Genomic DNA, 26,483 nt, shown 5'->3' on the forward strand with positions numbered 1-26,483 from the left:
ATATATATGTGTAATTGAATCACTTTGCTGTATACCTGAAACTAACACAACACTGCAAATTAACTATACTTCAATTGAAAAAAAGAAAAGAAAGAAATGAAAAGAAAAATGTTGTTTCCTAGCCTCCACTCTGCCCTCCAGGGGAAATAAGTACCTGTTCCCCACGCTTGTCCAGAGCGCATGCCTGCCCTTCTCAGCACACAGATCATGGAGGACAGGATGATGCTGCACACTGGACTTACAGCCCTGCTCTCACTGAAGGGGCCTTCTTTCATCTATTTTAGCATCTGAGGTGCTCCACATGGTGGGGGTGCCCGAGAAGGCACAGGCTTTGGTGCCACAGGACTGGCCACTCTGTCGGGGCTTGTGGTTGATGCCTGTCTGCGCAGAGCCCCCAGGTGCCTCCCGCGGACAGTCAGGACCCCTGCTACAGGGCTTCTGGGAGAACTGAATAAAATCCAGCAGAGGCCTATATAAACCATAAGGCCCGGCAGAGCTTGGTATAATGTCTGTTGGCATAAAGGGTGGGTGGCACTCAGACTGTGTGCCACCCACGTCCACCCAGGAGCACCTGAGCAGAAGGTAAGTTCCCCCTGCCTGCAGGCCGAGCTGCAGGGCCCCCTAGCCCGATGGTTCTCCCACGACCCCTGAGCAGCCTGCAGCCTCCCCCAGGCAGGCCCCACCGGGCAGTGGGCCAGGGGTACGTGGACACTTTCAAGACCAGCAAAACCACTACAGCCCAAAAAGGGAACTTGCAGAACAGGGAAGAGAACCATGTATCTCCCCTCTTCCCTCCGAGGCAAGCACAAATGGCCAGGGTTCCCGAGAAACGGTTTCAAGCCCATGCTCAGAATTCACCTCTTTTAAAGGTTTCTGAAAAAGGGTCCTATTTTCCCTTACCCTCCATCAGCTAAGAGTGAATTTTCCTTTCCTCCATTTTAAAACCACGGCCAGTTTTCTGTTTTGTTTTTTAAAATGAGGAAGCTCTTTTTACACTGATAGGAAAAGATTTCAAGATATATTAGGTCAAGACATATTCAAGAAGGGAAACTAGATAAAAATTATTTTTTAAAAAAGCAAGGAGTAGACAATTGTGCAGATCCTTCACAATGTATACGGATATCAAATCATCACTTCGCACACTTTAAATACATTACAATTTTATTTGTCAATTATACCTCAATAAAGCTGGAGGAAAAAAAGCAAGGAATAGAGCAGTGTAGACAGTAGTGCATATGAAAAGGAGGGGGAAGCAACTACAGGCACTCTGTGCTTCTGAAGGTCACAGGAAACAGAAGGCAGTAACGCCTGCAGGGACTGCATGCTGGACGGAGCAGCACAGTCTGGCCCAGGGAGACATTTTCTCTGTATACCAAGAAAAGGTATCATGAGAAAAGTGCCTTTTGAATTTTTTTTTTTTGGAAAACGTTTGTAATGCAGCATTGTAAAAATACTGCATGGTGGTCTGCTTCGAAAAGAGGGAGAGATAACGGCACCTTTCGAATTTTGAACTGTGTGCCTATATTACCTGTTCAAAACAAAAGACAAACAGAATAAAAACTGTGGCTAAAGCTGGGGCTGTCGGGTCCTCTAAGACACAGTGGTGGCACCTCCTGGCCGCCAAATACCGACACCCGAAGAACTCTGATTAGGGACAATCTCAGCTTCAGGTCAGACACAAACTGTCCCTCCCCCACCTCACTTTGCTCTTCTTAAACTGACCATTTGTTACCCTTTCCTGCCAAAACACGGTGTGGCTGTAAAACTCAAATTGATGGGGCAAGCAGACATGGCCCCAGCATTGGCGCTCAGAGTCTAGTGGACAGAAATAAAGATGACTTTAAGTATTCCAATAGGAATAATTTAAGTTTATGTGTATCTTCCCAAGGGCATAAATCAAGCTCTAAAGAGAAAAAAAGTTTGATGCACAAAGGATGTTCTTCACAATGTTATTTAAACTCAATAAAACCTAAATGTTTCATTTAGGGAAATGGCTTAGTCAACCAGTAGAGCACTTGCATTCACTGCTAATGATGATTCAGAAGACCACATAAAGTATGAAAAAACCCTTAAGGAATTAACATTAAGAGAAAAAGAAGGGTCTGAAATTACATAAAGTACAATTACAGACATGTGGAAACACACATAGCCATCTGGGGCAGAGAGGCTGACGGTGGCCCCATGATGGCCACCTCCTGGCGTTCATGCCCTCCTGTGATCCCTTGCCTTTGAGTGTGGCAGAACCTGTGACTTGCTCCTGACCAACAGAATATGGCAAAGGTGACAGGATATACGGGACTGTGTGTGCATGATTATGAGACTGTAGCACACATCGTGCTGGAGTTGCTATCTTCCTGCCTGACTTGAGTCTTGAAATCAGCCGTGTTGGTGAGTCCCACAGGGCCAGGAACTGGGCGGCTCCAGGAGCTGAAAACAGTGGCCCTTTAATAGCCAGGAAGAAACAAGAGCCCTCAGTCCTGCAGCTTCAAGGAGATGAATTCTGCCAACAACCTGGTGAACTCAGAAGTGGATCCTTCCGGGACTTCCCTGGTGGTCCAGTGGTTAAGAATCCACCTTCCAATGCAGGGGATGCGGGTTCAGTCCCTGGTCGGGGAACTAAGATCCCACATGCCGAGGGGCAACTAAGCCCATGCACTGCAACTACTGAGCCCTTGCGCCTCAGCTAGAGAGCCCACGTGCTGCAAACTACAGAGCCCACGCGCTCTGGAGCCCGTGTGCCACAACGAAGGGCCTGCTTGCTGCAACTAAGACCCGACGCAGCAAAAAAAAAAGTGGATCCTTCCCAGTCAAGCCCCAGATGATACTGCAACCCCAGCTGACACCTTGGCTGCAGCCTAGTGAGACCCTGAGCAGGGAAGCCAGCTAAGCTGTGCCCAGACTCCTGACCAACTGAAATGGTGAGATAATAAACAAGTGCTGGTTTAAGCCACTAATTTTGTGGGAATATTGCTACACAGCAATAGAAAATGAAGCATACATATGAAACCGTTTGGAAGAAAACATACTGAAATGCTGGTAGAGATTACCCAAGTGTTTGGATTAGGGGTATTTTTTTCCTCGGTCCCAAATAGCCTCTAGTAGGCTTACAATACCCACACAGTATAACGATGAAAAGTTTTAAAGGAGATACTGGATATAAAAACGCTTGTCAAGTCTGCACCCTTCACCTACACCAGGTCCTGGGTCCCTCCCTGTGCAGAAGCCAGAGACTGAGCCCATGACGTAGCCTCACCTCCAGTCGAGTCGACCTCATCTTGAAACGTTTTCTCCATCTGGGCCAGGTGTGGCTCAGTGAACAGCTGAGACTCGTGTTGGAAGTCGGATGTCTGGCTAAGGGAGACGGATGGTGTCGGGGAGCTGAGAACCTCCTTGTTCTTCTGGGACCCACCTGCAGAGGACACCTGGAACACAGCTGACTATAGGAACCAGGCCCTGAGAGGGGTGATTTCCTGAGCTGAACAGTTTCAGCACATCTTATTGAAAGAGCACACCTTTGGGGTAGGTAGTGTTGTGGTATGTTACTTACTGATGCAAACAAGTAAGTCTTTAACCACTTTTAGGCCTAGGAAGCCCAAGGAAGATCTAGACCACTTCTCCTGACTCTGGGGAGTTAACTACTGTTCCCCTTTTACAGATGCCACAACTGAGGCTCAGCGAGGTTAGCAGACACAGCCAAGGTCCCACCTCACACATCACAGGACTCGACAAGGTGCTTCAGTTGAGTAACTATATAGTTTCAAATCTTCAGTGGTCAGAACTCAAGAGCCCAAGGAATCCAGCTCCATCTTCTCCAGCCAATGTGATTCTGTGCTGACCAGCCCAGACACCCCGGATCAGGTCAGATCACCTGTGCACGACAGCCAAGCTCACGCAGTCCCCTCCATCGGGGGCTCTCGGCTTCCGCCACCTCCTGCTCACCTTACCGCATTCTCCACCCAGCCTTCCCCATCCCCCCAGCCCTCAACAAAGCTTCCCCTCTGCCGCCCCTACACGTGACTCATTTTGACCCTTAGCACAGTGTTGCAGGTTCCTGAAGACTCAGGTCATCAAAGGCCACCTCCCCCAAAAGACTCCAGGTGTGGACTATGTGATAACCATTGGGTGTTGCCCACTGAAATGCACTGCTTCGGGCCTTGGGCAGTCAAGAAGACTTCGGTTCAGAAAGTCAAAAGACAAGGTGGAGTTTGGACTACTCACTCTCCCCACCCCAGTCGCACCAAACGCAGTGCTCCTCCAACTGTGAACATTCCCTCATTCCCTCAGGGTCTACGCACATTCGCTGAGTGCCAGGCACTGTGGACACACCATCGAACAGAGTGGAGACCTGCCTTCATGGAGCCCAACAGATGAGCTAGTTAATGCTCTCACCAGCCACGCAGGCCCCGAGGTTGGAAATCCCACCACCATCTTTGGTTCTTCCCTCTGCCTCCCTTGCATTCTTACTGTCCTTCCTATTGATTCTTACTATGATCCATCTCCTATATCTAAACCCTCCTCTCCCACATCCCTGCCCCACCCTAAACCCTAGCCTTTTGCTGGAACAAGTACAATGACCTTCCCCAACTGGGACCAGAATTTGGTCTTCCCTTCAAATCCACCTCCCAAAACACTCGCACAAATTATCTTTCTGGAAGGCAAATCTGATCATGACTCGACCCCAGCTGACACTTTCCAGGCTACTCCCATCATCCCCAACTCCTGAGTGTGGCACTCAAAGCCCTTTGCAATGTAGCCCTGACCTGTCTTTCTAGTTGTAATGCAGACACCATGGTCCAGGCACGCCAACTGCTCTCCACCACCCCCCAACACACAGACAGCATTCCACTTCTCCTCACGTCTTCCCCTCTATGCAACACAGACCATCATCCCCAGAGATGAACTCCTACCCATGCTTCAAACTCTGGCTCAAATGACACCTCCTCCAAGGAGCTTTTCAATAACTTTCAGGTGAGAGTCATCATTGCCACCTCTGTGCTTCCAAACTCTTTGCTCCTATCTGCCATGCATGCTTGACACCTGTGCATGTCTATCCATATGTGTGACAGCAAGGTGTGATGGGAAACACACGGCTGTAAAGTCCCAGAGCTCTCTGGGCTAGAATTCTGCCTGGCTCCCTGCTCCCAAGCTAATTTATCATGGGCATATCACACCACTTCTCTGAGCCATGAGTTTCCTTATCTGCAAAATCTCTCCTCAGTATCCACCTTGAAGGGTTGTGGTGAGATGAAATGACACCTGAACACATGTGAAGCCCCAACAAATTGTATTACACAATCAATGAGAACTCCTGTTATTACTCCCCATCTCACAGTGAGCTCTTTGAAGGCCAGGGCATTTTAAAATTATCTTGGTTTAATCTATACTAATTCTATTTTCCCCAGCCCCAAGCACATAATGGACACTAAATACTCATCTGGCTTCATAATACTTTGTACAGCCCACCCCACCATTATCACAACTTAGCTGGACAAAATTAAGTACAGTCCATGCAGAGACTGCAAATTGGTGGCCTCAGTTTTACTGCATTTGGCCCACACAATGCTTTAAAAGGGAAAACCAGCCTACTGCAGTAGACTTGTTACTTTGTAAATATCTCAGCTTGCAACTCCCCGTGCAGAGGCTGATAACCTGATAACCGACAGACTTGGATGCCCATGAGTGATGTCTGGTGGCTCTGGAACACCCCCTCCCGTTATCAATTCTGATGGCTTTCTTACCTTTTGAGATAAAGAGCTCTCTCTCAAGTCCTCAGAAGACACTGGTCTTGACCTAGAATAGGGAATCATAGTTGCTTTAACTCCAGTCTTCGTAAGGACCATGTGGGAGGCTGACCTAGCTGAGTCACAGGAGGGTGGGAAAAAAGTCAAGGTCAAGGGAGAGGATGGCTGCCCCGTGCCCATGGACCCCCAGCCCGTATTTGATGAGCACCCCTCTTCTCATAGGGGATCCTCCAACAGGGAGTTTTTCTAGAGCTTATTATACCTGTGAGCCGCCTTTCCTCTGATGGGAAAGAGTTGTCCTGAGGCCCTGAGGCTTCTCAGGTTACTATACTCCTGGCTTAATGCCAGAGGCTTCCTAAAGGGAGTCACCCTTTCTTCAGAATTAGAAAAGGCTTAGGAGGCCATGTCGGGGTCCAACTGTAATTCACAGATTAGGGAAATAAGGTCTGGGGCAAGCACATTTCCAAAGGGTCAAACACATGCACCAAAGGTGGGGCAAGATGGGCCCCTGACTCTCCACTGTGTGCACGCACCTGCCCTCAGTGCCCCTGGAGGCAGGACTTCTCCTCACGCAGCACGGGGTCAGGTGTGAGTGTGGAGGAGGGGTCCATTCCATGGAGCTCTGCTATGAGAATACAAAGGGCACATTTCCACTGGGTCAATGGCACCTCCACAGATGATGGAAGACAGCATTGTGTTAGGATTACTGGAGTGTCAATCCACCTCATCAGCAAGTATCACCAGCAGGAATCAAGAGGGCACTCTAAGATGGCATGAAAACTTTCATGAAGGCAACTATGAAAACTCATCAGCATAAGATGGAGGAAGAGAGGAGGAGGAAGACTGGCCCATGGTGTCCTAACCTAACCGTGTCTTGGCGACAGCTCAGCTGTAAGGACCAAAGGAGAGAGAAGAGCCGAAGGAAAGGAGACTTGGAAGCCAGGAACCAGGGTAACTGAGGGAAATGCCAGAAACATTTCCAGAAAACGGAGCAATGAGGGAAAGTGGCTTAATGCATGTGATGCTGGGCTGTCCAATTAGAAATAAAAAACAAATACCTAGAAATATGGGGACTGAAACTTGAGTGGCTACATTTAGGGCATAGAGAGAGGAGGGGAAACATACAAAAGACAGGATGAGTCAACCAGGAAGATTGGGATGCTCCAGAGTGAGCCAAGATGATAAGAAATGAAGGCCACTGAACACGGCGATGAAAGGTCACCAGTGAGAAAGCTGCAGAGGTGTATTCGTAAGTCCATTTCTGTTCAGAATATATACCTGTATATGTTGCCACCTGCATGGAAAGAGATCCTGGAAAAATAAACTCCAAATGTAATGTCAATTATTTCTGGCAGGTGAGATTACAGAGAATTTCTATAGTCTAAAATCATGCATTTCTCTATTCTTTTTTTAATTCAAAAAAGGTTCATACCAATCTTTAAGATTTATTTCGGGCTTCCCTCGTGGCGCAGTGGTTGAGAGTCCGCCTGCCGATGCAGGGGACATGGGTTCGTGCCCCAGTCCGGGAAGATCCCACATGCTGCAGAGCGGCTAGGCCCGTAAGCCATGGCCACTGAGCCTGCACGTCCGGAGCCTGCGCTCTGAAACGGGAGAGGCCGCAACAGTGAGAGGCCCATGTACCAGAAAAAAAAAAAAAAAAAGATTTATTTCAAGGGAGTGAATGGTGGGTAGCAATTTACTCATCTGTGAAAGACCGTTGTACAAGAGTGGTTGCTGGGAATTCCCTGGCGGTCCAGTGGTTAGGACTTGGCACTTTTACTGCTGGGGCCCGGGCTCGATCCCTGGTCGGGGAACTAAGATACTGCAAGCCATGCAGTGCAGCAAAAAAAAGTCGTTGCTGCAACATCGTTCAGAGCAGCAAAAAATAAAGTGAATGACTATCAGTAGAGGAATGGCTGAATAAATCAGTACACCTGCACTCAGGACGTTACCCAAGGAATCAAAAGGATGAATCTGACCTTCGGCAGACGACTAGGAGGGATTTCCATGAGATACAAAAAGAGTGCACAGAATGATGCCAATATTTATAAAAGAATGACAAACAGGTACATGCTTATACATTTAAGTACGTGTGTACACATACACACATCTGTAAATGGGACTACCCTTAATAATTATGGGGCCAAGGGCAAAAGAACAAATATTGGTCCACATAGCAAGTCTAATTATTTAAAATGTTTATAAACTATTACACTGCTAAATAAAATACATTCTATTCTCCTACCTTCACAAATACACTTTCATAACAAGCTGGAAGGCCAGGTTCAAATTTAGAACTCTTGAATTCCTCAGCTCACTGACAGAATTTGGCAGTGTGGTCTCCAAGCCCTCTGCCCAACCCCATGTCCTCTCCATCCTGCTGAGGGGGCTTGTGGATGGTGGCATGTGGACGGACACCCCAGCCCATACACCCAGGCTGCATCTCCCCCATGCCTCCACTGCTCCACGGTCACTGCAAGCCTTGGCAAGGCTGCCCTCAAAAATGACGCTCTGAGGAACAGGCCTACAAAGACTCTGGAATCAGCTTCGAAGTGATTTGGGTGGGGAATTCCAGTACTTAGAGCAGGGGACGGGGGGTGGGGGGAGCGGGCAGCACACCGGTGGGGCCTGAGTGGCCATCCGCTTAGCCCCTCGAACCTACCTCATCTGGTGGAGAGGGACATGGCCAGAGGAGGGACAGAGTGGGATGCCCTGAAGCTCAGCCCGGGGCAGAGGCCCTTCTTGCCTGGGTCTAAGGGGGTACTGTACTGTCAGTACATACAAAATTATGAGTACATATGGATTATGGGGAGTTGGGGGCCAATGTGGCAAAAAAAGGTAGGCCAAGAATAAAGGAATACAAAAAGGTGCACTAACACAAGGCACGTGTATCACCACAATTATATTAAGCAGCAAAGCACTGGTATGTATACAGAAATCAAGTATACTTTGTTTTGCTTTAAGGTCCTGGTTAACATGTGATTAAAGTTAACATCACTGATGAGGGAGCCGAAGGCCCTGCCTCCTGCAGCGCTGGTCTCAAGATCACCACTTCCGCGGTACCCTCCACAAACATACGTAACCTGACAACCCCAAACTGCAGGACATTCTACAAAGTAACTGGGTTTTACTCTTAAAATCTGTGTCATGAACAACAAAGACTAAGGAACTGTTCCAGATTGAAGGTGACTGAGAGAGCTAACAACTAAAGGCAATGTGTGATTCTGAACTGGGTCCTAGACTGGGTGGGGAAAAGGTCTAAGGGCCTTTATTAGGACCATCGGCAAAATTTAAACATGACTACGTTCTTAGATAATATTGAATTAATGTTGTTTCCTGCTTTTGACAACTGTTCTGTGGTTATACAAGAGAACACCCTTGGTCTTAGGAAATACACACTTGGGTGTTTAAAGGTAAAGGGACACAATATCTGTAATTTATTCTCAGATGGTTCAACAAATGCATACGATGATAAAGCAAATGCGGCAAAATGTTCACCATATTAGTCAGTCTGGGCAAAGGGGAGTTCTTTATACTATTCTCACAACTATTTAAATCTTTTTATTATTTTATAAATAATTATTTTAAAACTACAATAATTATTTTATTTAAAACTACAATAATTTATTTAAAACTACAATAATTATTTAAAACTACAATAATTATTTTAAAACTACAAGTTTTATGAGAAAGGGAGGAGCTCTGTATGTTCGTGGACTGAGGCCACAAAGGGGAAAAAATATTGGTTGAGGGCAACAGAGACACCCAAGAGCAAAGCGCAAGAGTAAGAAGCAAAGAGAAGTACTAGTCCTCTGATACTGGAAGGAAGAGAAGATTCAGCTGTAGAGTTAAATATCTATCTGGAATGAGAGCAGGTAAGATCAGAGGAAGCCTCCTCTGAGGGGAAGGGGGCCAGGGTGTGGGGTTCGGTACAAACCTGGAAACAGGGGTGAGAGCTTAGAACTGCCACTAGGGAGGTAGTCGGAGGATGGGAGAAAAACTGGTTTGCTAAGTAATTCGTTTGTAAGAATTTACAGGGGCAGATGACTTAAGGCCAAATGCAGTTAAAGCTGTCCTGGAAATCTAGCTCAGACAGGCTCAGCTCTCCTGTTCGGCCTTTAATCTCAGGCAAATGGATTTTAGGGCCCAGGTGTCCAATCTTTTGGAGATGACTTTAACCCCAAACCCTTACTCACCCTGACCCAATTTGCTCTCCCCAGTTAACACTGCTGGCTATATCTGACAGAGGCTTACTGGTTTTCAACTTTCTTCTCGACAGAGACATCTTGACAGCTGTCCCCAAGTCCAAAGTAGCTCCTCTATGAAGTCTCTGTGAACTCCGAGGGCCTCAACCTGACTGCAGGGTCAGCTGGCCACACTTAGAACCAGGAAAATGAGATAGAATTCCATACGCAGAACACAAAACGGAACAGCAGAATCCATCCCACAAACCATAACCACACAGCCATGCTTCATCTAATTTGAGACATTCTTTTTACGGATGAAGTTGAACTTACAGCAGACAGTGACAGGAGGAGCTACAGCACACAAAGCCAGGACAAATATGAGTGGAGAACGGCCCATAGGACAAATACAGCACAGAGCGCCCACAACTCATGGAAACTGTGGAAAATGCCTGGGAACTTAATGATAAAGCAGCGTTCACTAAAACCAAAAGGCCAACTAGCCCCCACAGCTGGAGGACAGTGGAAGGCACAGCAGCTCTCTCAACATAAGATGCGTGAGCTGCAACTCTTTGAAAAGAGGAAGACTACAAGAGCACTGTGTGTAAGATGGAGTCCTATAAACCCAGACTTCATGGTAGGCCTGGACTTGATACAGCACTGTTCAATCTTGCCCCTGGCACAATTCAGCAGCATGAGCTGGCCAAAGGCAAATCTCTTGGGCAGAATTCAACCAGGGACATGGATTCCAGACTTAAAGATACCCAGCTGAATCACATTTCACGATGACCTAGATGTTACCAAAATGTTAACTGTTCACCAAGCCAAGACCCCTCCCCATATCTTCACCACAAAGAGAGCACCCACATAGAGAAAAAATTTCTGCTCCCATTTCATCAACAGTGGAGACAAAAGACTTTCAATGAAATGAAATGTCATAAAAGATGCAGGTCTTTTAAATCAGAGTTTTATTAAACTAGGTATTAATAAACTAGAAGGGTTTATTTAAAAAATAACAACAACAAAAAAAAAAACAGAGAAAAGGCTGATTTGACTATTCCCCACTGTCTTGGTTTGGGGCTTTCATTTTCCAATCCAATGTTATCATTTCTACTTACAGCAGCCCCTGCGTTTATCAACATTTTTACATGGGCCAAAATATGCTAAATTCTATCACAATAAATGTAACTTTCCTTCCCAAAGAAGAAACATGAGAACAAAGGGGAAATAGTAAGATGCATTCATTCCACTTCTTAGGTAAGGAAAAGTTCAGAAAACCCACATCTAAAACGAATAAAATCGTGATCATCAATAATTCAAGTTTATTAACTCAAGAAGCAGGAGGGAAGGTGTTTAAGAAGAAAAAAATCTCGTAGATAAACCTCTGCACAAAATAATTCTGGAAAAAAGTTCAAAGTCCTACTTGAGACTAGTTCAGGCATCGCTTGCCGATCCTAAGGAGATTCTACTCTGCTCCCTAAAAGCGGAGATGGAATGCTGCCGGAAGGCTTCAAGGTCACAGTCACTGCTCCAGGGAAGGCAGCTCCACTCCACTCAGCAGCAGCGCCAACTCTGTCCTCGCCAGCTTTACCACTGTGGGATTTAAAACGTCAAAAATTGTAACCTAACATACAATTTATATGTGTGAATTAGTCTTCAGTAAAGCTGCAATTATTCTTCTCAGCTTTATAAAATTTATTGAAAATTTTAAGGCGCAACTTGATAGCTAAGAAGACAGGCTTTTTTCTTTTCAAAATCGAATAAACAAGACAGAAGCCAATGACCATTGGAACTGGAGGGGACCCTGAGGATTAATGTCAAGATCACACCTTTAGTTGAGACTAACAACTCAACTCACATGACATTTAAAACAATGCTCTTCCTACCACACTGCCAAAGAGTACTCAGGATTCACATACCAAAGATTTCAAAATACCATGATTCAAGAAAAACAGCAGATTCTTGGGGTGGTTCAGTACCTAATTACCCATCTCCTCCCCAAAAAAGAAAGAAAAGAAATTAAGTCAGAGAGTTACAAATTCTTAGGAAATTTCTAAAAATAATTTTTATTTCATTCAACGTTGAATTATTGTTTCTTCTCTCAGCCTTTAAAATTACTAGGGAGGGAGGCGCACACACAGGGGCAAGCTGCGATTAGCCTATAGCTACCTGTAAAAAACAGGTTATTCCATTCTTCCTAGTAGGGTTTAAAATTTCAAAGTAAAAACAGGAGTCATATATAATTACACGTTTAATTCACATTATTTTGTAAAAAAACATATAAAATACAAAAAAAAAGGCAATATCAGTTTAGAAACCTTTAGAATGCTAAAATCCAGATGACCCTCAGGTATGCTGGATCTTAAAATCACTAGAACTACTCCAAAATATATAAATGGGCCCAATCGGAGAAATACAAATATGAACGTGATGAAACAACTGTGAAGCAAGACAGGAAAGAAATCTGAAGGTCACCCAAGCTTAGCCTAGGATAAACGGTGACAGATCCTGGGTGCAATATATTTAGATTCTTGCACTAAACGGTGGTTCAGGGATGGATGTATTAAGCTCTCCCTGCAGCTCTCCCTGCAAAGCTCTCCCTGCAGCTTGCAGCCTGTGGGAAAAAAAGCCAAACACATGTGTTGAGCCACTTTTTACTTCATCTGTCAAAATCTCTTCTTTTAGAGTCAAAACTTTTATTAAAATACAAAAGGATGTACGCTTTACAAACCATTTCATTGTCAGTGCAAATTTTTTCAAAACTTCACATGCAAAATGTATGTAGTTGATGCTGAGAAACATTGTGCTCGTCTCTGAACCAAAACTTTCTCAACTGTTGAAAACTGGCCTCCAGAGGCAACACTTGCTGGAACTGGGCATTCTCCCACTCTTTCTGGCTCTGGTATCCTACTGGCTTTTACAGACCTAAGTAAGTTTTCCTGGCTCAGAAAGGTTCCTAGGGAAACCATCCTCGCTCATCTCTTCACTGAGCCAATGAAAAGCCATGCTCTGCAGACCAAGGATGCAGGGCCTTGGGAAGGACCCTGGTCCTGATCCTTGGCCTCCTGATCACAGCACTTCTCCCTTGTTCATTTTGGAGAAGGGCTCCCCTTTATATGTTCAGTCTACCCACTTGCATGCCTGACCTTGGCTTAACTTTAATAGTCTAAACTGCAATTTGTGAATCATCCATGAAAGCTGAATCTTAGAAACTCATCTTTGTCCCCGCTGGAAACTAGTAAGAGCCACAAAGCCAGCTTTGTTAAGACCTACACCGATGGACTGAATCTCACTACAGCTTCCCAAATCTCCTTCTCCCACCAAAACTAAAAATTAAAGACATCAGCAAATGGAATAAACCGCTCTTCCTCCTTTCCCTCATACCTACATCAAGCCTATCCTCACCAATTCCTACAGACTGCGAAAAATATTCAAAGTAAACCAGGAAAAAGTTAAGGAAAAAAATTTTTAACTTTTAAGGTAAGACATCCTACAGAATTCCAAACTGCTAACAGATCACTTTGTAATTCTAAATCTATCTCTTGATACCATTCACAAAGTTCTAGGCTTTGATGGCTAACTTGCTTTGCTTTTCAACTGATCACAAGACAAAGATTTGCCTCTCCCTACCTGCAGAAACATGTCTGTGAAGGCTACTTACATTTTACAATTCAGAACATCAGAGCATCCAATACAAAAGAAATATAGGTTACTTTAAATGTGTGTGTAGGGCTGGACTTGCTTACCTAGATAACGAAATTAATGAGGCAACCTGACCACAACCTCAACAGAAAGCTCTGTGCTCCAGGCTAAGGTAACACTGCTTTCCAACTCAGATTAAGCCAAAAGGGAAACAGACCTTCACAAATTATACCTGCATAACAATCTGGCTGAAGGCGTCTGGGATAATGGTTCTAAGCATAGTCAAATTCAATGTAAAAGCACAGAACTCCTCTGTGCGCTTTCTTTCGGACAAGGACTCTGCATATTCATTTATACTGTCACACATGAAAACTGAGAAAAAAGCTGCAAGTGTAAGAAATAAATATGAACTCATCGGGTTTTAAAATTTTATAACTGGAATGTATGAATTCAAAAGTACGACATACTCCTAATTTTAAAACAACAGCAACAGTGCCAGACCAGCAAAATGACTGGTGATTCACGAACACTAACCGAAGGCTCAGGTTCAGCTTGCAAAGCAATTACTTCCACTCTGTTGACAGCAGTCAGATTTGGGTCACCCACATACTAGCAAATTAATCTGATTAGGCTGATCAGGCTTAAAGCCTAGATTTTGTTTGTAGACTATGGTGAACTATGGTAAACATCACAAAAGGAGCTCCTCATACCAAATCTCACAAAACAATCCTTAAAGAAAAACTTCCCTAGACTCATTTTGGTTATAGCAAAAGAAAACTGCTTCCTTTCCAACACCATATTATATTCTAGAGAGTAAACCCTGAAGAAATACCTATCTTTAAATCAATGAATCAATTACTGAATCAATGAATCTTCATTTAAAAGAAAAAGGGGAAAGGTGTGTGTTTAGAACACGATTTCACCTGGGGGAAAAACAGGATGAAAATCATAGTCTGAAAACTAAAAGGAGCTGGACTCATCAATCCCCGCAAGCTGAAAAAGAAACATTAGAAGAACTTGTTACTTACTTTACAAAATAACTCCAAGTCTATCTTAAGGATCACCCTCCTGAATTGTGCCCTAAGCTTTTCTGATCTATAAACAATTTCAGACTGGATCAAGAACCCGTGCAGCGCTTCCTAACGCTGTGGTCACCTTTTGTTTCTCAGCTCATTCTGATCTCAACAAGCACCCAGTGAGGGAGGCACTGCAGCCAACACCATCATCCCTGTTTAGCAGGTCAGAACAAGAAAAGGGATCAATTAGCTCAAAAGTCACAAAGCTAGGAGGGACCTACAAGGACTCCAATCTGATATCCCCCCTGCCAGAATTAGACTTGAACTTGCAGGCATAAATGTTAGGCCAAAAAGTACAGGTCTGAGGACTACATTAAGCCCCGGTCACCTGAGGTATACAGTAAAATGCAGATTTCTAATCTCCTGACTCAGAATTTCTGGGATTGGACTTTAGAAATGAATGTCAATCAAGTTCTACAGGTGATTCTGAAGCCCATCAGTTTGAGGACCACCAGCACGAGTGAATCCTAAATCCAGCCATCTGTTTACCTATACTGCATGCAACACAGAACTTGCCAAGCAAACTAAGCAGCTTATTCAAGTTCACCGCACCAGTGACCTAACCTGAATTAGTCACATTAGAAGACTGTGCCTCAGCCTAAAGAGTCAGGCCAATGGACTTACTAGGTCAGAGATACACACAGTTAACAGCTTCACTCTTCCCAAGGCAACGTCTCAGCTGACATTACCCAAAATTATCTTTGCAAACTCCATGCACTCCTGGAGGTAGCCTCTTGTAAATTACAAACACATGTGGTTTCCAATTCCTTCTTGAAGATGTGTAACATTTTAAGGAAGGTTTCATACCGTTAACTTCTACAGGAAGTAACGTGGGTGTAACCCTAGTCAAAATCATCATCAAGTTGGGTTTACAGAGCATCCATGATTGTGGTGGGTACCCTAAAGATCATATAGAAAACTACCTTCTGACCATTTAACTTTCTTTTATACTGAAAATGGCAGCACGTCGCCTTCTGAACTCGTTTCTTACAGCACAGAATTTTAAAAGGGAAGAAAAATGGTGATGACTTCAGGTTACAGATTGACTGTGTTCACTGCCTTTGAAACATACTTTCAGGAAAAAAAAGTATTGCCCCATGGTATCCACCAAGCTCTGTCCTATATACCTCTGGAGGAAACAGCCTGAAAAGGTTTCACGGTTGCTAGGCCAAGCCCTGGACTTCTGAAAGACCTCTCACAGTAACATGAGAGTGTGAAACAGCAGGAGGCTGAGAAATGTACTGTGAAGAATGGAGAAAAAAGAAACAGCCTTACAAATAAGCACATTTGAAAAAAAAAAAAACAGTGAAGGATTTCAAAAGATCAGTCCTAATTTAAGAAGGAAGCGTGGGTACCTTATCATTTGAACCTAAAATAATATACCCAGGGCAAGACAAATTTCAGAAGACATGACACTCTTGAAATACAGAATTTTATTTAGAAACTGTTTAAAAGTAGCAAAAAACCCTGTCAAGACAGACCAGGTGGAAAATGGGTTCCCAATAAAATGGAATTTTAGGGCAACAAAAGTCTAAAAGGCCACAAAAGAGAAATAGCACCACTGTTATTTGAACAATGGCTAGTTACTTGCATTTTTTGGCATTGTTAATCACTGAATCTGGGTTTTCCTCTGAATTCCACACAGAGCATGCACTACACAACAATTTTATCATAAAATACCTGCTTGCTACACACATTTTAGGACAAGCTACCACCAGAAACAAATCAATACAAATACATCAGGGGCAGAACAATCTCAGTAGTGGGTAACACATTTTGCAGAATTCTGCCGAACAAAGGAACTGAATAGGCTGCGGGCAAAGCAAATGAGGGAGTTAAGGAATGAAATATTTTAAATATTAATAATTAACTCAGACATGGTACTGTATTTTCTGCAAAAGAAAATTAACATTTAGTAACACGCTAACATTTTTATCTCCGAAGAGATTAGTGCACTGGCAAAGTATTCCGATAACAGTGGAGGGCTGTGGACAGCAGGTACCGAAAACACCCAGCCTTGCAGATCCCAAGGTAGCAGTGGCCTTCCTTCACTGATCACTCCCTTTGCCAGAGGTCCAGAAAGAACTTGCAGCATGATCACCTGCCTGCTGAACTTCCACTCTAAGCAGCAAACTTTAAGGAGCCAAAGAGGAGTCCCCAGTGGGCAAGGGGAGCAGAGAAGAGAAACATGTTAAATGTAAACTTAAAAGACAGTAAAATGGGACACAACCCCCATTCAAATCCCAGAGATGCGGGCAAGTCCTCAAAAGTAGTTGTTAGATTTAAAAACTGGACACACCTCATTTCAAAAAAAAAAACAAACAAAACAACAACAACAAAACACAGTACATAGAAATATCAGGGATAACTGGAAAAATCACCAGAGAAATGTTCTATGAAAATCAAGCTCTTCGACTCAACACGTCTCAGGGCTGAAACACACCCCTCTATTCATCCAGGCAACAATGCCTCTTGCTTCTTATCAGGGATGCAACTGGTCAAGGACGCTAAATGGCTTTACAAAGCAACTTTTCAAACTTTCCTTTTGCGCCAAGGTCTGGGCCTATGAGGATCAGGCAGCCCCGTGAGGGCTGGGAACAGCAGGTCCCAAAGGTTCCAGGTTCTGGCCCTTCCTTCCCAGACACAATGTCAAACACACAGAAGCTCCTGTCATGTTACATTTTACATTTTGAAATATGGAAGCATCTTTTAAATACTCTTAAGGCATTTATTTATTAAAACGTTCTCTGTCAAGATTTCACATTAGCTTAAAATTCAAACCAGTCTTTACACTTCTCTACTGAGGTCTCCCCCTTCTCCAGCCATCAGTGCTACCAGCATCCACACAGTGAGCCCCATGGTCTGCCTCTTTGTTCCCTGGGTGAACCAACTAGATGTTAATACTGCTCTGCTACAAGGTAAAAGCTCCTAACTCAAACTTATTGGAAAAGGAGTGAAACTTCTGCAAAGTGCACTTTAAGAAGAGGTACTTTTTGCTTATGAAAAGAAACCAGTGAGTCCTCTAAGAATAATAAAAGGGAATATTTTACAGTTAAGCACATGATTTGGAGTGAAGAATTCGGATGATGCTCAGCTGGTCCAGGCTGTTAATACTCTTCTTGTTCCTCCTGCGGGCCCCCTTCATCAGGTATCACGAAGCCTTCCTGAAATGGGAAAATGAGAGGGGAAAGCTATTACTCAACGCTGAATGAAAGATCAGTTTCTACTGTGGGTTCACTTTCCTCATATTTAAAGCCTCTCAAAGTCAACGGTTCGTCCTGTCTTTACCACACACTTGGCATTTAATAGCACAAGGCCAAGTGACCACTATTTTATTAGTTAGGCAGTGGAATCACATCCCACAAAAGGCAAAAACTGAGCACAAATTTACTCTCAATCTTTCAGGGGTGATGGATGTGTACACTGTCTTGATTATGGTGATGATCTCACACATCAAGTTGTACTTAAATATGTGCAGTTCATTATGTCAATAAAGTTGTTGAAGAAAATTTACCCTCAAAAATCCCTGAAGTCACCATAATGGTGCCATACCATCCCCTCTCAATAACTGTCCACACAGCCAGCTTTTCCTTCATTCATTCTTTTGCCTGCACTTAGGAACCATGCACACATGCTACTGCAGGTGTTGTGGGTGTTCTGTTTACCCAAAACACCCACAACACACGTAATAGCTGCAAGGCTGAGCCAACATCAGAAGCATGGGAAAACATCACACCCATGGCTCCCACCTCAAACTTACTCCAGGGCATCTGGCATGTGCTAATGGCCACAATGCCATAAGAATTTAGACTTCCCCTTCAACCCCCATCTTTTTTTTAACTAAATATCTATGGCTAAATTTACTTAAGCTATGACTCTACTAAAATAATACTCAGACTAGATCGAGGACACCTATATCTTCAACCCCTTTGTTTGTATTATCTGGCACAGAGCAAGCCCGAAATAAGGATTTATTGAACAAATTATCAACTTTTCAGTCATCTGTCTTAATCCCCCCAAATTCACTTGATATGTTTAGAGCACACTGTTAGTAACAGCATTAATGCTGCCTTATATTTGTATACTGCCACATACTACGAAACACGTAGACATATACTGTAGTTTGATCCTAAAGACCTTGCTAGGCATGCAGAAGAATTATAAATAATTGCAGCCATTAAACAGTGGACACAGCAAGATGTCAAATCCTAAATCTAGGGAAAATCAGTTTTCCTTGTTCAGCTAACACAGCATGATTAATATCAGCAGATATGGCTGTGTAATACACATGGATCCCAAGAAACTTGACCACAAAGCACTTTGGGGAAATAGGAACCAGATACACTCCAGGTTGGGAGGAAAAAGGTACACTCTGACAGCTGTGGGCAGCAGACATCAAATAGGGGTCATGTGCCTGGTTCTCCAGGGTACGCCTAGGGCCCTATTAAAAAGAAGGCAGCACCTCAGGCTGAGGGGTCCAAGCTGAAAGGGGTGGAGTGGGGATAGCGGGGTTAAGAGCACCTTGTGGCACTCATGACCTATCAGTGGTCACAAACTACAGAAGCAGGGCAGCCAGCCACCTGAGTGTCCTATGCCTGCCTCAAAGGCTCACAGACCTCAAGGCAGAGGCTGAAGCTGGGCAGTGGTGCCCTCTCTGGCTGACTTTCAGGGTCAAAGATGAATTTTGATGAATGTTATGCTGAAACACAGCAAGCATCAGTACTGAGTTTGCCGAAACCAACCAGAAAAAATACTTCTATCTTCTCTTAGGTGGCAAAATGGCAAGAAAATATCCTCATGTCAACACGTACATCTGTGGCATAGAGAATGTCCACAATCCTCTGCAATACAGGGTTGTTTTCCCCCTCGTTCTCCTGGCAAATCAATTCAATGTTCCTTAGCTTTCCAAAGTAGAAATCTCTCTCTTTCTCCAAGTCTTCGACGGTAAGTTTCAATACGTTGACCTGCACAAAACATTAGAAAGGGTTAGACACCTGGCATTCATGCACCAACAACACATCAGATAAACTTCTAACCCAAAAGGAGATGTGGGCTTTCATCAAACTCTCTAACAAGGACAAAACCCCACTTTAGTTTAATGTCAATTTTCTTCAGCCCCAGATAAATAACATGGGCTTGTTCATGGCACCCTGACTATAACAATTCCCAGGAAAGGACAGGCTATATCATGGAACATGCAGGAACTTCTCAGGGACTAAGACAAGATCAAAGAGAAAAACCCATGGGAGCCTGAGACAAATACAGAAGCAGAATCCACAACCTGGCCCAGCAGAGTGGCTGCCCATCATATACTGAGTCCTTACCAGGGCACTTGGTCAATCAAGTTCAGGTCTTTCTGCAAGTTGAAGTCAATGGTAAGAGAGGGTCTGGTCCAAGGGAGCAGGGTAGAAATGATAAGCCAGGAGGGGAAAACTATCTAAAGATGACTAACACTAGCCAAAGACAGCTAGCACTGAGGCAGGCCTGGGCATGGAAACTCAATGGTTCTTTCTCCCCCCAGTATGTTGGGGCTAGGGGGCGATCCATGACTCAAAAGAAAAGCATCCTCTGACGAGAGGATCCCTGCATCACTCTCTCTCCCAAGAGAGTTTCAAAAGGGAGAGAAGACAGCAGAGGCAGGGAGCAGACCCCACCACATTCCACCGCTAGCTCCCCTGAGCATCTTGTCAGCTCACACCACTTGTGCTGCAGGATTGTCCAGGAGCCCCACTGAGGGACTCTAATTTCCACAAAGGGGCAATGAAGAAATAAATCTCAGTGCTTGCGCCAGGACTCTATCCAGCCACAAGTAATAGAAGTCGTAACAACTCTCACAGCCCTTTGTGTATTTTAAGCACAGTATGTCTTCGTTCCAGTATACTCAAATCTATAATGTGAATTCAATTTAACTCTCACTGAATGCAAAATACATGGCATAGGGTGCAGCATAAAGTCCTCACAGGCCTTACAGGCTAGGGCCCCGTGGAAGGCCGAGCCAGGGAATCAAAGGTGCAGCTGCTGAGAACAATTTGGGTAGCAGGGAATTCTGAGAGCCAGAAACACCAGAGAAATCTAGTCTACCTTCTGAACTTCTAGCTGCAAAAACAAGGAAACAGCTTATCCAGCTTCCCTGATGAAGAAGCCAGACCCAACTGAAGGGATCAAATCCTGTCCCTTCGTAACCTGCAGTTGAGAAGCATCCAGAGATGATCCAGAATCAGGTGACTGGAACCACCAGGACCATTCTGTCAAAGACTTAATTTCAATGTTCAACATCAAAGGCCTGAAAAGACCAAATTAGAATCAAGGTTCTAGACACCCTCTCACTATTCCTTTAGCAACCACAGAAATCACTTTTAAAAATAACTGAAAGGATTTCCCTGGCAGTCCAGTGGTTAAGACTCCGCGCTTCCAATGCAGGGGGCATGGGTTCGATCCCTGGTGGGGGAACTAAGATCCCACATTCCGCACGGCCAAAAAATAATCAAAAAAAATTTTTTTAATAAGTAAAAATAAAAATAATTGAAAGTTTTAATAAAGTACTAACACCACCTAGTCACCAGCAAAACGAAATCATCCATCTGCCCCCACCCTCCCCACCCCTGCTTTAACTGCTATTTGTTGCCTTTCCTTAAACTATCAGTCACTCCCAAAGTGGAATGAGTACAAGAAGGGGACAAAAGGGCAAGAGTAGACTATCCCCAGTAGTGGAAGCTGCCTTGGATCTTCAGCCCAAGGTCCATGAGCCAGGGAAGAGGCCTTCTAGTCACAAGAGAAGGAAAGGGAAGTCAAAACAGCTTCACGAGGCACGGTGGCTTGGAGTCCATCTGTACACACACGTTACACTAGTGCCTCCCTCACAAACCCACTGAACACTTCTCTGGCCTACAAATCAACAAGGGCACCAGAACCCAGCCGGACTGGTCCCACCCACAAGGCCAAAGCAGCAGCCCTCCTTGACATCACTCAATAACTATGAATCCACAAGAAACAACACGCATAGACTAAGTCATCAGCTTTCACTTGGCACTCCTCTAACTGCTTATTTATAAGGTTATTAAAAATCTGTGGCTAGTAATCAGTGTCACTCTTAGAACACTCTCTTATAGTTAAGTAACAGCTGTAATCTAAGAAGCCCAAGGAGAACGCTTTGGGCCTGCACTGGCCAATAAGGTAGCTATGAGCCACATGTGGTGTTTTGAGCCCTTGAAATGTGGCCAGTGCAATTGAGACAGGCTGTAAAGATCAAACACACACTGGATTACAAAGACCTAGTATAATGTTCAAATGTAAAACATCTCACTGATAATTATTTGTAATGATCACATGTCAGAATGCTAATATTTTAGATATATTGGGTAATGTGTTATTTGAATTAATCTAACCTGTTTCTTGTTACTCTTTTCAATGTGGCTACCAGAAAACTTGAAGTTCTATATGTGCCTCACATTTCTGGTTTACATTCTATTTCTACTGAACATCAGTGCTTTGGACTAAAATCAACTAAAAGAACATCTCTCCAGGATGACTTAACAGTGTGGAATCATTGCAGATCTCCCAAAGTTTATGAACACCACAAGGTAATTTATGTAGAATACACTGTTCTCCTCTTAGCCCACCAAGCCCATGTGGCTCTACTTTCCCCACATCAGTCATGTCCCCCAGACCTCCACACCTTTATCAAGGGTCACCACTTCAAATACTTCCAGGGTTAGAGACATCATGTAAATGAGCCATGGGAGTCAGTAACAGGGTGTGCTCAGGACTTTGGCAACCTGGAAAGAATCTAAAATCCTTCACATTAAAAAAAATAATAATAAAAATCAAAACCCTGTTCAGGCCAAACAAATCAGTTCTGAGGCAGGGCTGGACCAGCTGGCTGTGAGCTGGGTCCAAACCTCAACTCAGGCTATTTAACCTCTCCAAGCCGCACTGTCCTCTGTAACACTTCACACGGCTGCTGCAAAAATGAAAGAAAATGCTTAGAAGAGCACTGGCGCTCACACTCTAAAAATGGTAGTTTTGTTTTTGCTATTAACAGTTGTGTGTTTCACCAAAAAAAATCTAACTCCTATGAACTTTTAAAACATACTTCAGAACCTATTTCACTCTATCAAGCCCATAGACAAGAACCGTAACAATCACAACTGTCTTTCATCCACTGCCATTTACCCCATTTATCCCAAACACCCTTCCAGGTACTTGGCAAAACATCAGCTCATGAAATCCACTCAACTACCGTGACCAAAGTATTAGCCCCATTGCATACGAGGCAGTGAATTCGGAGAGGTTAACTGACTTGCCCCAAGTAGAAGTTAAGTGGCAGAGCCAGGATGCGCCCCAAATCTACGCAACCCAAAGTCAGTGCTCCCTCACACTGGACACCAGTTGAACAGCAGTCCCATGGAACCCACTGCATCTTCTCCTGGAGAGCACAAGGCCAACCCAGTGCTGGCTGCCAGGCCTCGGCAATGACACCTCTTTACCCTATTTCTCACTGAGACTGCTTCCTGTGTACACCTGTGCCTGGACACCAACAGTTACAGGGAAGGCTCCTTATTCTCCAGGACTTATGCACTCACAGTGACAGTGCCCACAGGGTGCTGGAGGCTGCCACAACAATGGGGATGGTGACCCTGTCACTTCCACGCTCCCAAGGCACCTGTGACCATGAGGCACACACAAATCAAAGAATGAAAAAGACCAAATGTGATCTTTGAGCAGGCTTTTGTGTCCTGATTTCCTAGAAGTATGATCTGGGTCACAAGAGCTTCTGGATTAAAGTGAGGCCATTTCCTCCAGGCTTTAAGACTTGGCTTTTAAAAGGAAAGTAAAAGGGTTCAATCCCGAAGTCACAGGAATCACAGAGCATCCTTGATTTTAAATCTGGAATTAATCAAGAGAATCATCCAAAAGCAAACAAACAAATAAAACTATAAGAATTAGTGAGAAAATGTCTAAAAGTCTAAAATTTGTTCTGATCTACAGAGACCTCTCCCAAGTACCTTCAGGATATTTAATCCTGAAGACGTTTCAAATCATCGACCTATTAAGAACGGAAAAGCAATAGGCTTTGCATACCAGTTCCACTCTCAACTTGATACTCTAGTGGCCCAGGATTTCAGCAGAGAGACTGCGGAATCTTTTTTTAAATTATCATTTAGAAGGGAAATCTATCTTTTGTCAGAGCCAAAATTCAGGAGACATTCTCCGAATCCCACAGAACCCTGACAGCGTTCCAAAGACTTTCAACAGGGTTCCATCGTATGGGCAGGTTTCCAAACAGACATGGGTTTCTAACAGAAATAGATGTAACAGCACTCAAAAATGCCGGGTCCCTCTCTCTTCCATCGTCACCTCCAGGCTCGCAGTGCCCACCACCTCCAAAGTGCTCACACGTGTCATGAAGACTGCTTTGGTATGCACACAAGGCAGGTCTTCCCACAAGAACACGGACAAGCCTCCCTGGTCAGGGCAGCAAGCACCTTTCCCCCAAGGTGGCTCCTGTCTTGGACACAAGAGGTGCCTACCTGCTGCATCAATTCGGCTGCTTCATCATCCCCGTTCCCCACACCAGGATTCTTCCGCACCATGCCCGGGCCAGCCTTAGGGGTTGCAGTAGTTCTGTGTGTTGCAATGGGCCTCTGTGGAGCTGAGAGAAGCAGAGTTGTTTTTTTTTTTAAGAGGAGAAATTTCAAGACAAAAAAGAACCCACCAGACAACAAAAGGAGGCTGTGACCAACTGCCCTCCACAGCTATGCAGTGAGGAGACCCAACAGAGAGAGCCCAGCATGCAAGACTGAACCCCATGTTTGCCCAAAGTGGTTTTTCATCCTGGCAGCACATTTAAGTACCAATTTTAGCCACGATCTTTCGTGCTGGGAGTAAGTCCTTTGGCGTGGCCTTTTTTCCGCTGGGGTGGACAGGACTATCATCTGAAAGAGGCAAAGTCATCCTGGTACATACAGATGATCTACCTTAACCCAGCTCCAACCACATCCACAGACGGGGCAGCTTTATGGAGCAAAGGAAAACTTCAGGCCAGGAGCTCACAATCCCAGCTGTTGTGCGGCGCCCACAATTCCCCATCTGGAAAGTAAGGTGCCTCCTAACTCAGAACCTCAGGCTCCTTGGATTGGGAAGATGAGGGGGTAGAGCCTGCTTTGACCACTAATGACTTCAAAACCCCATCCTGCTTCCCTTTTAAAAGGTGTTTAGAAGGGTTAGGAGAGAAAAGCAGCACACTGACCAGTACTTAAAGATTTCTCTCAGTATGAATGGCCAAAGCAGACAAAGACGAGGAAAAAGCGACAAGGAGCCAATCTATCTACAAGTTAAAATAATTAAGAATAATCAAGAATGGGCTACCTCAAGGTAAATTTATCATTCATGATTTTATTCATTCAGCAAGTATTTTGTAAAGCTTGTACATTATGCCAGGCTTAAAAATATCTCATTTTCCTGACATCCCAAACTGTTCAATAACCATCAGGCCTTTCACCCACAGTAACAGGCATTTCCGCTGGAGGATCTCTAGCATATGTTTAACCTGAAGACTAAATACTTAATGCAAGTCTCCACATGCCTGTTAGCAGCATCTGAAACATGAAATGCACAGGGTTATCTATGCAGTTCCCCATTCTAAGAAGCTAAAGAATAAAAGTACTCAATATTTGGAGAAATCTGAACCCTCATATACTCTGCTGATGGGAAAATAAAATGATTCAGTCACTTTGGAAAACCGTCAGGTAGTTCTGTCAAAGGTTAAACACAGAGTTACCATATGACCCAACAATTCTGCTCCAAGAGTATATATTCTTGGAGACAACCCTCAGAATGGGAGAAAATATTTGCAAATGAAGCAACTGACAAAGGATTAATCTCCAAAATTTACAAGCAGCTCATGCAGCTCAGTAACAAAAAAACAAACAACCCAATCCAAAAATGGGCAGAAGACCTAAACAGACATTTCTCCAAAGAAGAGATACAGATTGACAACAAACAAATCAAAGAATGCTCAACATCATTAGAGAAATGCAAATCAAAACTACAATGAGGTATCACCTCACACCAGTCAGAATGGCCATCATCAGAATATCTACAAACAATAAATGCTGGAGAGGGTGTGGAGAAAAGGGAATCTTGCACTGTTGCTGGGAGTGTAAAATGATACAGCCACTATGGAGAACAGTATGGATGTTCCTTAAAAAACTAAAAACAGAACTACCATATGACCCAGCAATCCCACTACTGGGCATATACGCTGAGAAAACCATAATTTAAAAAGAGTCATGGGGCTTCCCTGGTGGCACAGTGGTTGAGAGTCCGCCTGCCAATGCATGAGACACAGGTTTGTGCCCCGGTCCAGGAAGATCCCACATGCCATGGAGCGGCTAGGCCCGTGAGCCATGGCCGCTGAGCCTGTGTGTCCGGAGCCTGTGCTCCACAACGGGAGAGTCCACAACAGCGAGAGGCCCACGTACCGCAAAAAAAAAAAAAAAAGAGTCATGTACCACAATGTTCACTGCAGCTCTATTTACAATAGCCAGGACATGGAAGCAACCTAAGTGTCCACTGACAGATGAATGGATAAAGATGTGGCACAAATATACAGTGGAATATTACTCAGCCATAAAAAGAAACGATATTGAGTTATTTGTAGTGAGGTGGATGGACTTAGAGTCTGTCCTACAGAGTGAAGTAAGTCAGAAAGAGAAAAACAAATACTGTATGCTAACACATATATATGGAATCTAAAGAAAAAAAAATGGTTCTGAAGAACCTAGGGGCAGGACAGGAAAAAACACACAGACGTAGAGAATGGACTTGAAGACACGGGG

The 26,483-nt window shown here is 44.2% G+C and overlaps 2 protein-coding genes across 8 annotated transcripts in view; both read right to left on the reverse strand.

Moving 5' to 3' along the window:
• Positions 1 to 6,360, reverse strand: part of EFCAB8 (EF-hand calcium binding domain 8) — a 35,773-nt gene extending 29,413 nt beyond the window's left edge. Inside the window, 3 exon segments of the mRNA XM_049698975.1 lie at positions 3,254 to 3,437; positions 5,739 to 5,790; positions 6,275 to 6,360. Coding sequence (XP_049554932.1) covers positions 3,254 to 3,437; positions 5,739 to 5,790; positions 6,275 to 6,357 — 319 coding nt within the window. The 5' untranslated portion in view covers positions 6,358 to 6,360.
• Positions 6,361 to 10,870: 4,510 nt separating this feature from the next.
• The window catches only part of MAPRE1 (microtubule associated protein RP/EB family member 1), a 46,507-nt gene continuing 30,894 nt past the window's right edge, over positions 10,871 to 26,483 (reverse strand). For 2 of the 7 annotated variants that reach the window (XM_049698970.1, XM_049698969.1), the window contains exons 5-7: positions 24,174 to 24,295; positions 19,455 to 19,607; positions 16,057 to 17,807 (exon numbers count right to left, since the gene is read on the reverse strand). In XM_049698970.1, the coding sequence (XP_049554927.1) occupies positions 17,751 to 17,807; positions 19,455 to 19,607; positions 24,174 to 24,295 (332 nt within the window). In that variant the 3' untranslated portion in view covers positions 16,057 to 17,750. Of the gene's footprint in view, positions 11,519 to 12,158; positions 12,540 to 16,056; positions 17,808 to 19,454; positions 19,608 to 24,173; positions 24,296 to 26,483 lie in introns of those variants that run through there. The other 5 variants (XR_007472023.1, XM_049698971.1, XR_007472024.1 and 2 more) reach the window with 5 other exon arrangements.

The sequence above is a fragment of the Orcinus orca genome, chromosome 16 (genome assembly GCF_937001465.1).
Source record: "Orcinus orca chromosome 16, mOrcOrc1.1, whole genome shotgun sequence".
In the NCBI taxonomy this organism is placed as follows: Eukaryota; Metazoa; Chordata; class Mammalia; order Artiodactyla; family Delphinidae; genus Orcinus; species Orcinus orca.